The 12,952-nt window shown below is 39.7% G+C and overlaps 1 protein-coding gene across 1 annotated transcript; it reads right to left on the bottom strand.

Moving 5' to 3' along the window:
* LOC113249983 (olfactory receptor 49-like) lies at nucleotides 1-945 on the bottom strand. The gene has a single exon (XM_026491410.3). It carries the CDS (start codon nucleotides 943-945, stop codon nucleotides 1-3), a length of 945 nt encoding a protein of 314 aa, XP_026347195.3.
* Between the last annotated feature and the right edge of the window lie 12,007 nt (nucleotides 946-12,952).

The raw sequence follows: 12,952 nt of genomic DNA on the forward strand, positions 1-12,952 counted from the left end.
TTATCTTGATATTTTCATTCTGCACATTGTCTCCCTCAGAGCCCGGTGGACCTGCTTGTTCCGCAGAGTGTAGATGACAGGGTTGAGCAGCGGGGTCACCACTGTGGTCACAAGGGCAGCCCCCCTGTTGGAGTCCAGCCTGTTCGTCTGCTTTGGTTTCACATATATAAACACACAGCTGCCATACATCAGAGAGAGGACTATGAGGTGAGAGGAGCAGGTGGAGAAAGCTTTCTGTTTCTCCCTGGCCGATGGGAGTCGCAGGATTGTGACTACTATGTTGCTGTACGCAGTGAGGGTTATGAGGAGTGATGTCAAGAGGATAAAGGAAGTGAGGACAAAGGCTAACATTTCAACAGACCTGGAATCAGAACAGGAGAGATGAATCAGGGGGCTAAGGTCACAGAAGAAGTGGGGGATGACATGGGGGCCGCAGAAGGATAACTGGGAAACCTTTACTACCAGACCACTGATGAGAGGGAAGGCCAAAGCGAAGCAGGCAGTGACCAGGAGGAAGCAAGTCTTCAGATTCACGATGGTTGGGTAATGCAGAGGCTTGCAAATGGCCACATACCGATCCAGAGACATCACTGCTATGAGGAGGAAACCTGCTGCTCCCAGAAATAAAAAGACAAAGGCTTGTATGAAACAGGCAAGAAAGGAAATGGTTTGCCTGCCTAAGAGAAAGATGATCAGCAACTTAGGAATAACAGCATTTATGAAACAACACTCCAAGAAGGAAAAGATGCTGAGGAAAAAGTACATAGGTGTGTGGAGCCGGGAGTCAGCACAGGTGATGATGACTATGACGGCATTGCCTGCCATGGACGCCAGGTACGCCAGCAGGTGCACCAGGAAGAGGATCTTTCCCAGGTGTTGGATGGCGGGAAACCCCTCCAAGATGAATTCTTGGACAGTTGTCCCATTCCTTATTTCCATGGACATCTCATTCTACAGCAGGATCACTGCTGGTCTTAACCTAAAATCAGCATGCACAAAAGTTTTAGAGGAGCATGATTAAATTATTTGATTATCCAAGAGGATGGCTAGGCTGATAGCAAAATTTAGCTAGTTGGTTTAGCTAGTTGGTTTAGCTAGTTGGTTCTTGAATCAGTAGGACCTGAGTTCAATACTAGTTCAATACTGAGTTCTAACTCCTGAGAGATGGGGCGTCTTTGGAAAGTTAGTTAGCCTTTGTGAACTTCACTTTCACCCTCTGTAGAATGAAGATGATAAGACCTACCTGTTCATGTTCTTGTTAGAATAAGATAAAGCGTGTAACTCACTTGGCATATAATGCCAATGTTTCCTATGTATTCCTCAAAGTCTAATTGTAATGTTATGATCATTAATGTAATGCTTATATATCAGTAGGCAGGGTTGTTGATATTTTCATAGTTATACAACATTATATGGTTTTTAATACTACCAATTTCTAAGTAAGCATAATAGTAATGCTAGTAATATTCCCTTTCAATATTCCTTTTAATAATGTAACACATTCTATGGCACAAGTTATCATCATCATGTATTGAGGACTTAAGCTTGGTACTATGCTGGTTACTAAAATTCAGAATTTCTATTACTCTTCACAGTAATCATGAGCCCCTTCTTCCACAGATGCAGAAACTGAGCTTTAGAGAGTTCCAGTGACTTTAGGTCACATAGCTGGGACTTAAACCCAAATGCCCAAATCCAGAGCCCTTGCTGTTTATAATACAGTGATAAAATATTTTTAAATGGAAAGAAATTTATTGTTGATGGTTTCTCAACCTTAAGTGAAGATTAGCCTTATTTATCTTAATTGTTTCTATCCATACTTAGTATCACTGATGAGTTATTGATCTGTGGAATTACATGGGGCTTAGAGAGCATCTACTTTAGCACAAGCATTTTATAGAAGAGACTGGAGACTAGAGGATGTTAGGGGCTCCCTAACAACATGACGTAATTGTAAGGTCCGGATTTACCACCCCTGCACCCCCTCCAGGCTTCATGTTGTCTTGTGAGGGAGGTGGGAATGACAACAGTTCATAGAAATAAAAATTAGGGGGATATGCTGGGCATCTAGCATTCATGCACTCACTCTTACATCAGTGCTCTCAATGAGTAACTTCTCTTACAATGGCGTTTGGCTCTAGCATCTCAATACTAGGCTAAAAGTCTGCTGTGTGGAATGCATCACTCTCACTAACTCACCCTGAGCCAGATCTCCTGAAGGGCTGCTCATCAAACCAAACTGCTCACCCCTGAGTGGCACAGCCTGAACGAGCCTCTGCTTCTGTTCCTGTTGACCCCAGTAAGTTCACCAAGTCACCAGGGTCCCTGAGGCCAGGCACACACAGGAGTCACCTCATGGGGGGCAGGACTTCTTCCTCTTGCAGCTATTGTCTTCCAAGAAATCAAGAGCTTGCTGTGGGCTGAAGAGAAAGGAGAGGAGAAGGAAACTCATTTGTCACAGCCTGTTGTCCCACAGTGGGGTGAATATGCATCTCATGCTGCCGGTGTTCTGAATGACGAAGTCCTGTTTCCATAGCACTGAATGTTTCATAGCACAGAAAGGCTACATGGTAGCTTGGACCACTGAAACCCCAGAAAGGAACAGACAGTTTAAAACAATCACATTTCACTGCCCCCAATTCTGAGCTACAGCTGGACTCTCAGACCACATAGGGTTCTGATGAAAGCTCTGGCTCTGCTTCCCCCAGTGGGTAAAAGCCCACCTACCATGCAACATTGCTGTCCACCTTTGTATGCCAGTAAAGGGGAACAGGCGCTTCTTTTACATGTAGCCTTAAGTGCTGCTGAGACAAGGGTCCTGCTGCAGTGGTCCACGTCATGGGTGCTCCTGCTCCAAGACGCCTTGCACTGCACTTGCTCCTCTATCACATCCTCACCTTTCCATGTGGAGAAGCATCCTTGTGTTACTGCATCACAGTGAGGAGCTGCTGACACACAAGTCTGAGGCTCTGTGATATTTTTCCCAGAAGACTGTTTGACTACCAAACAGAATGGACCCAGCCAGTGAGCAGAGAGTGCAAGCCCCCAAACTTTTGCAGATGATAAAGAGACAGGGTCAGAAAGTAAAAGCACAACTGGTCTCCTGGGGGCAGCCAATTGGTCACTGTTGAGAACAAGTTACTGGCGCAACCCTTATATTTATCTCCCATTGTCTGCGGTGACACTGACTCCCAGATGTCCACACTGTTCTCTGCCAAGATTTTTCAAGGAAATTATATGACAATTTCCCAAGGGTTTTTAAAATCCCAAACTGAATGTTGTTACCGATGTGAGGTAAAAGTCCAGACTACAATTTTTTACGTGTGATGTATGCACTGAGGTCAGAGCATAGTTTTTGAAAGAACAGATTTTTATGTTTGAAAGAGCTGGATTATATCCTGGCTTTCATGAGGCTTTTGGGAAGACACTGAGGAAGTCCACCTTTCTTGGTCAATCATTCTTTATGCTTCCACCAAGGTTATAATTCTTTCATTGTATATTTGCATGTGAAGAATATTTTGTGTTCCCCAATCTCCTCGAAAAAGGAAAATTCAGGGGCACCTGGGTGGCTCAGTCATTAAGCGTCTGCCTTCAGTCCAGGGCATGATCCTGGGGTCCTGGGATCAAGCCCTGCATCGGGCTCTCTGCTCCACTAGGAGCCGGCTTCTTCCTCTCCCACTCCCCCTGCTTGTGTTCCCTCTCTCGCTGGCTGTCTCTCTGTCAAATAAGAAAAGAAAGAAAGAAAGAAAGAAAGAAAGAAAGAAAGAAAGAAAGAAAGAAAGAGAGAGAGAGAGAGAGAGAGAGAAAGAAAGAAAGAAAGAAAGAAAGAAAGAAAGAAAGAAAGAAAGAAAAAGAAAGAAAGAAAGAAAGAAAGAAAAGAAAAAAGAAAAGAAAAGAAAAAGAGAGAAAGGAAGGAAGGAAGGAAGGAAGGAAGGAAGGAAGGAAAGAAAGAAAGAAAGAAAGAAAGAAAGAAAGAAAGAAAGAAAGAAAGAAAGAAAAGAAAGAAAGAAAAAGGAAAGTACACATTTTTTTCCCTCTTAATGGAGTAAACAGGAATGCCAGGTGGTTTCTGTAACATCACTAACCAGGAAGGCCCCTCTCTTTTTAAATGAATCTGAGAAGTGGATCCCCAGATTCTTTCTAGATGCAGAAGAGGAAAAGTGGTAAATCTGAGGTTGGAGAAGCTGTATCCATAGCAACCATTGGCTTGGAAAGGTGCTGCTTCTCCTTGGTATCTTTGCTGGGATGCTATGGCAGAAGTGACCCATTATTCTGTGGTCTGGCTTCCACCAAAAGCCAGAGAAGGGGACTAAACTCCAAAGTGTATTTGTAGGCAACCCTGAAGCATAAGGTAGCTGGAAATTTGTTCTGCCTGAATCTGCCCCCATCAGTATTGATGTTACATGGTCAAGGCAAGTATTATAGAAACTTTCATGAGTATTTATGAGGGTCCCACGGTGTTTCCATAAATAGACTAAATCATTTTTATAACATCAGTCCATCTACCACTCTGCTTTCAGTCCAGGCCAAACCTGGACCTCATGGTCATATTCTCAGTTGGCAGGGAGGGAAAATAAAGAGTAATGGTAGATGAGTTACAGAAACTAGAGCAATGTGAGACTATACATTTTAATGCTCAGATAAAGGCTCACTTGCATGGGGTTTTAACTATATTCAGTGCCAGCTTCATGGTACAGAAATACCTGTCATACCTGAGCGAGTCCCAGTGGCAAAATGATGGTGAGAAGGTGGGAGGAGAGGGCCTGGCATGTGGTTTGATGGAAAGGCTTACAAAGTGGACACTCAAAGACATGGGCTGAACTAACCCTACATTGCTTCTAGAGTAAGCGGCGGTGAGTTAGCACCAAGATATGTTTAAAATTTTCCTTAGCCTATAGTTTCTCTTTCCTGGACAGTGCCTTCATGGCTCACCAATACCCACTATTTCTTCCTGATTTTTTTTATGTAGTTGTAATAGTTTCTTTTTCTTTTTTTTTTTTTTCCCTTGCCACAGAGACATAGCCAGAAAGAAATTGCTATGACCAATGTCTAAGAGGATACTGCCTGTGCTCTTCTGGGATTGCATTAGCTTCCTGTCTCATATTTAGGTTTTTCATCCATTTTGAGTTTATTTTTGTATATGGTGAAAGAAGGTGGTTCAGTTTCATTCTTGTCATGTTGCTGCTCAGTTTTCCCAACACTGTATGTTGAGGGGATATCTTTTCCCTTTGGATATTCTTTCCTGCTTTGTCAAAGATTAACCAACCACATAGCTGTGGGTTCATGTCTAGGTTTTCTATTCTGTTCCATTCATCTATGTGTCTATTTTTGTGCCCCCCTGTTTTAATCACTATAGCATTGTAATATGACTTGAAGTTTGGAATTGTGATGGCTCCAGCTCTGCTTTTCTTTTTCATGATTGCTTTCACTATTCAGGGTCTTTTGTGGTTCCATACAAATTTTAGGATTGTTTGTTCTAGCTCTGTGAAAAATGCTGTTGGTATTTTGATAGGGATTGCACTTAATGTGTAGATTGCTTTGGGTAATATAGACATTTGAAGAATATTTGTTCTTCTGATCCATGAGTATGGAATGTCTTTCCATTTCTTCATATCCTCTTCAATTTCTTTCATCAGTGCTTTGTAGTTTTCAGAGTACAAGTCCTTCACTTCTTTGGTTAGGTTTATTCCTAGGTATCTTATTATTTTTGGTACAGCTGTAAATGAGATTCGTTCCTTGATTTCTTTTTATGCTGCTTCATTATCGGTGTCTAGAAATGCCACAAATTTCTGTACATTGATTTCATATCCTGTGACTTTACCGAATTTGTGTATCAGTTCTAGTAATTTTTGGGTAGAGTCTTTTGGGTTTTCTGTATAAATATCATGTTACTTGCAAATAGTGAAAGTTTGACTTCCTTGCCAATATGGATGCCTTTTATTTCTTTTTGTTGTCTGATTGCTGAAGCAGGACTTCCAGTACCATGTTAAATAATAGTGGAGAAAGTGGACTTCCTTGTCTTGTTCCTGACTGTAGAGGAAAAGTTCTCATTTTTGTTACTCATTGAGGATGATATTAGCTGTGGGTTTTTCATATATGGCCTTTATAATGCTGATGTTATGTTGCCCTCTAAAGCAACATGTTGAGGGTTTTTCTTATGAATGGATATTTACTTTGTCAAATGCTTTTTCTGCATCTATTGAGAGGATCATATGGTTCTTACCCTTTCTTTTATTAATGTGATGTATCACATTGATTTTTGAATATTGAACCACCCTTGCAGTCCAGGAATAATTGCCACTTGATCATGGTGAATGATTCTTTTAATGTACTGTTGGATTTGGTTTGCTAGTATTTTACTGAGAATTTTTTTTTATTATGTTCAGTTAGCCAACATACAGTATTTTTACATCCATGTTCATCGGGGATATTGGCCTGTAGTTCTCTTTTTTAATGGAGTCTTTGTCTAGTTTTGGTATCAGAGTAATGCTCGCCTCATGGAATGAATTTGGATGTTTTCCTTTTTTTTTTTTTTTTTAACACTTTGAGAAGAATGGGTATTAACTCTTCTTTAACTGGTAGAATTTGGTAGAATTTGCCTGTGAAGCCATCTGGCCCTTATTGCCTTTCATAAATCCCAGAAAGAGTGCTGCAGAAACCTCTAACTCAGAACTACCAGATTTTTAAAAATAGCTCCAAAAGGAAAAAAAAAAATAAAAAATAAAAAAATAAAGTCTGTTCCCTTAACCAAAAACCTGGGTGAAGAATGTCCTAATAACAGAATTTTTTTCAATAGTAACCCTACTCCAGCCAAACACCAACAGAAAAACCATACCTTTTTCTAGTGGTTGAACAGGGATTTTATCTTCCCTACCCATTCACGATAAAAATTAAAAATACACTCCCAATAAGCTAGGAGTAGAGGGGAACTACCTCAACTTAATAAAGAGTATCTACAAAACCTTAGAGGTAACGTCATATTTAATGCTAAAAGACTGAATGTTTCCCCTCTAAGATAAGGAACAAGACAACTCTGGAAGTTTAGCCTCTTCAGTAAGGCAAGAAAAGAAAAAAAATGCATACAGATCAGAAAGGAAGATATAAAACCATCCCTTTTGGCAGATGATATGAATACTTAGAAAACCCCAAACAACCTACAAAAATAGTCGTAGAATTAATAAGTGATTTCAGTAACGTCATAGGTTACAAAATCAATACCAAAAAAAAAAAAATCACATATACTAACTATAAACTTATGGAAACCTAAATTAAAAATACATTACACTTGCAGTAACTCCAAAGGAAATATGTGGGTATAAATCTAACAAAATATGCACAGAATCTATATGTGGAGAGCTACAGAACTGTAATGAGAGAAATCAAAGAAGGCTAGATAAATGGGGAAAGAAAGTGTGCATGAATTGGAAGACTCAGCATAGTTAAGATGTCAATTCTCTTCAAATTGATAAACAGGTTTCATACAATTTCTAACAAAATCCCAGCAGTTTTTTTTTTAAAGTAAACTCTATGCCCAACGTGCAGGTTGAACTTATAACCCCAAGATCAAGAGTCGCATGATCTACCAACTAAACCAGCCACCCTCCCCACACCCAGCAAAGTTTTTGTAGACATAGACAAGCTTATTCTAAAATTTATATGGAAAAGCACAGGCCCTTAATCATTGTTTTTTGAGGGTTTTTTTTATGGTCAGTTAGCCAACATATAGTACATCATTAGCTTTTGATGTAGTGTTCAATGATTCATTAGTTGCGTATAATACCCAGGGCTCATCACAACACATGCCCTCAACAATACCCATCACCCGGTTACCCCATCTTCCCACTCCCCTCCCTTCTGAAACTCTCAGTTTGTTTCCCAGAGTCCAGAGTCTCTCAGGATTTATCTCCCTCTCCGATTTCTTCCCCTTCAGTTTTCCCTCCCTTCCTCTATGGTCCTCCCTGCTATTCCTTATGTTCCACATATCAGTGAAACCATATGATAATTGTCTTTCTCTGCTTGAGTTATTTCACTTAGCATAATCTCCAGTTCCATTCATGTTAATGCAAATGGTGGGTATTCATCCTTTCTGATAGCTGAGTAATATTCCATTGTATATATGGACCACATCTTCTTTATCCATTCATCTGTTGAAGGGCATCTCAGCTCCTTCCATAGTTTGGCTATTGTGGACATTGCTGCTATGAATATTGCGGTACGTGTGCTTCTTCTTTTTACTACCTCTGTATCTTTGGGGTAAATACCTAGTAGTGCAATTTCTGGGTCATAGGGTAGCTCTATTTTTAAATTCTTGAGGAACCTCCATACCATTTTCCAAAGTGGCTGTACCAGCTTGCATTCCCACCAACAGTGTAGGAGGGTTCCCTTTTCTTCACGTCCTCGCCAACATTTGTTATTTCCTGCCTTGTTAATTTTGCCATTCTAACTGGTATAAGGTTGTATCTCATTGTGGTTTTGATTTGAATTTCCCTGATGGCTAGTGATTTTGAACATTTTTTCCTGTGTCTGTTAGCCATTTGTGTGTCTTCTTTGGAGAAGTGTCTATTCATGTCTTCTGCCCATTTTCTGACTGGATTATTTGTTTTTTGGGTGTTGAATTTGAGAAGTTCTTTGAAAGAATTAATAAGATTGATAAACCTCTGGCCAGAGTTATCCAAAAGAAAAAAGGAAAGAACACAAATCAATAAAATCATGAATGAAAGGGAAGAAATAATGACTAATATCAAGGAAATAGAAACAATTATTAGAAATTATTACCAGCAACTATATGCCCACAAATTAAGCAACCTTAATTGAAAAAGAAGAAGAAAGTAGGAGTAGTGACTCTATTCAACATTAAATCTTATTATACAGTTATAGTAATCAGACAGTGTGGTGTGAAGGAGGGATACATATAGATTAATGGAACAGAACAGATAAACCAGAAATAGACCTACACAAATATGCCCAACTGATTTTTGACAAAGGTACTAAAAAAATTCAGTGGAGGAAAGATAATTTTTTCAACAAATGGTGCTGGAGTAATTAGACATCCACATGCAAAAACAAAAAAAAGAGAGAGGAGAACAACAGAAAACCTCAACCTAAGTCTGAAAACTTAAAACAAAATAAACAATAAAAACTAACTCAAAATGGATCCCAAACATAAAACACAAAACTATTAATAATTTTTAGGAAAAAAATAGGAAATCTGCAGGATCTAAGGCTAGGCAAAGATGTCTCAGACTTGACACCAAAAGTATGATTCATAAAAGGAAAAACTGGAAATTAGACCACATCAGAATTTTAAAAACTTTTGTTCTGTGAAAGTGTATGCAAAGAGGATAAAAAGACAAGCTATGGACTGGGAGAAAATATTTGCAACCCACATTTCTGACAGAAGACTTACATCTGGAATATATGAAGACCTCTTAAAACTCAACAGTAAAATAAAATAATAATAATAACCCAATCAGAATATAAGCAAAGGAATGAACAGGCATTTCACCTAACAGGTACACAAATGCCATTTAAGCAAATGAAAGACATTCAATATCATTAGTCACCAGGGAAATGCAAATTAAAACAGCAATGAAATGTTAGTATACACTTACCATAATGGTTAAAAACATAGTGATAAGACCAAATATTTTTGAGGATGCAGAGAAACTAGACCACCTATATACTGCCAGTGGGAATATAAATTGGTACAAGCACTGTCAGAAATTATTTGACAGTTTCCTATAAAACTAAACATGTAACTACCATACAACCCAGCAATTGCACGTTTGGGTGCTTATCCCAAAGAAATGAAAACCTGTGTTCACACAAAAACCTGTACACAAACATTAATGTTCATAGCAGCTTTACTTGCAAAAGCCAAAAACTGGAATCAGCCCATATGTCCTTTAACAAGTGAATAAACACATCATACCATCCACAACATTGCCTACTATTCAGCAATAAAAAGGAATGAAATATTGATATGTGCAATAGTTTAGATGAATCTCAAGGGAATCGTGCAGAGTTAAAAAAAAAAGAGGTTACATATCATATGATTCCATTTGTATAACAGTTTTGAAATGAGAACATTTTAGGAACTGAGGATGTGGGATGCCTGGCTGGCTCAGTTGGTACAGCATGTGGCTTTTGATCTCCAGGTAGTGGGTTCAAGACCCACATTAAGCACAGAACTTACTTAAAAACAAAAGAAAAAAAGAAATCGAAGATGTTTGCTCAGGGGTGGGAGGGTGAAGTAAATATAGTTGTTAAAAGGCAACAGGAGGGATCTTTGTCGTGTTAGAAATGTCCAGTATCTTGACTGTGGTGGTAGATACATGAACCAAGACATGTATGGGGTAAACACACATACACAGGTACAAGTAAAACTGGAGAAATCTGAAAAAGATTAGTGGATTGTATTAGTCAATATTCTGATTGTGATATTAAACTATAATTTTGCAAAATGTTATCATTGCAGGAAAATGAGCAGAGTGTACATGGATCTTCCTATTTCTTACAACTGCATGTGAATCTACAATTATTTCAATAAAAATTTCAATTAAAGAAGAAAAGGATAGTTTGGGAGGTTTGAGTGATGGTTTTTCATAAACAGTAGTACATTCCCTGATTTTTCAAAAAATGGATGTTTAATTTCTAATTGTGGTGAAACAAAAATAGTAATGCCAAATGCTTATAAAAATGCAAAGAAACTGGGTCACTCATGCATTGCTAATGGGAATGTAAAATGGTATAATCACTCTGGAAAACAGTTTGTCAGATTCTTATAAAACTAAATGTGCAACTACCATACAACCTAGCAGTTGTGTTCTTAGGCAGTTATCCCAGGGAAATGAAATCTTATATTCATACAAAAATCGGTACATGAATGTTCAGAAAAGCTTTATTTGTAATAGCTAAAAACTGGAAATGGGACATCAGGAAGATGGCAGAATAGGAGACCTCTGGATCTCCCCTCCTCCCACAGACACTCTGAATAAACAGCTACACGCAGATCAATTCCCTCTGAAAGATATCCAGAAACTAGATGAAACTCGCCTACAATACCATGCAACTGAGAAAATAGCCACATCAAAATAGATGGGAAAAGCTGAGACACTCTCACCATAAAACCCTCCCCACACAGCACCTTACAATCAGGTGAGAACCCGCAACTCTCAGCTTTTCTCGGAAGAGCAAAGGGCTTACACCACACATCTGGTGCCTCAATTTATAGGGCTGACAACCAAAGGATTGGCTCCTAACTTGCCTGTTTCTAGGAGCTGACACGCCCACCACAGACTAAAATCAGAGACTGGTATTAATGCAGCACACAAAAACTTTCCTCAGCTATTCCCCGTGGGTCAGCATAGAGCAAGCAGGCAAAAATGGCCAGCTCTCAGTTTCTCCGTAGAAGGCATTAGACTATACATCTAAAGTCTCAACTTTCCCAGCTGCTACTTTGAGGGTCTGGCTTCTAAGTAGCCTGCATCTGGGAGCTGACAGACAGGAAGTCACTATACTCCAGTGGCCATTATCTGGAGCTTCTTCTCCCCTGGCTTGCTCCAGAGATAGAACCAAGCCTCCAACTAACCTGCCTGTCTCTGAGAGCCAGTGGGCCCCAGCATTCTTTAGGCCCCTGGGGATGACAGACAGTAAAGCAACAGTTTTCAAGAGTGTGTGGTCTAAATGAGAGTGTAGCCATTTGCCACAGGGCCTCTTCCCAACTCAGCACACAGTGAGTAGGGAATTCACTCTCTCAGCTGCTCACTGAGGAGAGAAGGAATTGGACCACACATCTAGCCTTTCCCACCTTTCCGGCTTCTGCTAGAAAGACTAGCCTCTATCCTGCCTGTCTCAGGGACTAACAGGGTTTGGCATACTTTAGTCTCCTGGGGCATACTAAAAACAAAGATGGTGGTTTGAAGGAGCACAAAGATTTGAGAAGTACCCAAATCTCCGGCTAGGCTGACTGGTGAGGTTCATCTCCTATACTAGTCTGGTTCATGAGGCCAGGCTGCAAAAAATGGAAGAGGTGGCTATTTTATCTAATGCACAGGAACCAGAAACACAGGGAACTCCTGCTTTTAGATGAGGCTCAGAAATTATCTTCTTTGGAGAAAGAAGGGACATAGACACAGCTTCCTTGGAAGATCATAACCCCCAGGACAGTTTATAATCAAACCATTCCCAGGCAAAAAAATATAAATCCCCCAATTCTTTGACAGTCTAAAATTCTTCCTAGTCAGATTATGCCTTGAATATAAGTAATTCTCAAATCAAGCAGGAAAGGAATATATGCATTCAAATCAGACATACTGAAAATCAAATGCACAGCACACACATGTTGTATCAGATGTGACAGGAACTACTTCCAATTAGGGCCAATTGTCTTCATGTGGGAGCTGCTTCCTCCATGAACCTACAAACATAATAACTGACCCAATTTTAATCCATTTTTTAAATTATCAATGCACTCATTTTCCTTTTAAACTTTCCTAATTTCAAGTTTTGTTAGTTTTTGCTGCATAGAGGGTCAACTGTAATTTAGCTTAACCTGGAAGACAGTGGCAGCTCCCACACCTAAAGTCACATATAATGGAATATTACTCAGCCATCAAAAGGAACGATTTCTCAACATTTGCTGCAACATGGACGGGACTGGAGGAGATCATGCTAAGTGAAATAAATCAAGCAGAGAAAGACAATTATCATATGGTTTCACTCATTTATGGAACATAAGAAGTAGGAAGATCGGTAGGAGTAGAAAGGGAAGAAGAAGGGGGGGCGGTAATCAGAAGGGGGAATGAAGCATGAGAGACTATGGACTCTGAGAAACAAACTGAGGGCTTCAGAGGGGAGGGGGGTGGGGGAATGGGATAGGCTGGTGATGGGTAGTAAGGAGGGCACGTATTGCATGGTGCACTGGGTATTATATGCAAGCAACGAATCATGG

Source organism: Ursus arctos, unplaced genomic scaffold (assembly GCF_023065955.2).
Source record: "Ursus arctos isolate Adak ecotype North America unplaced genomic scaffold, UrsArc2.0 scaffold_7, whole genome shotgun sequence".
NCBI lineage: Eukaryota > Metazoa > Chordata > Mammalia > Carnivora > Ursidae > Ursus > Ursus arctos.

Bases quoted from the DNA above. Each gene is read 5' to 3' on its own strand.
- LOC113249983 (XM_026491410.3), bottom strand. From the start codon at position 945: ATGTCCATGGAAATAAGGAATGGGACAACTGTCCAAGAATTCATCTTG.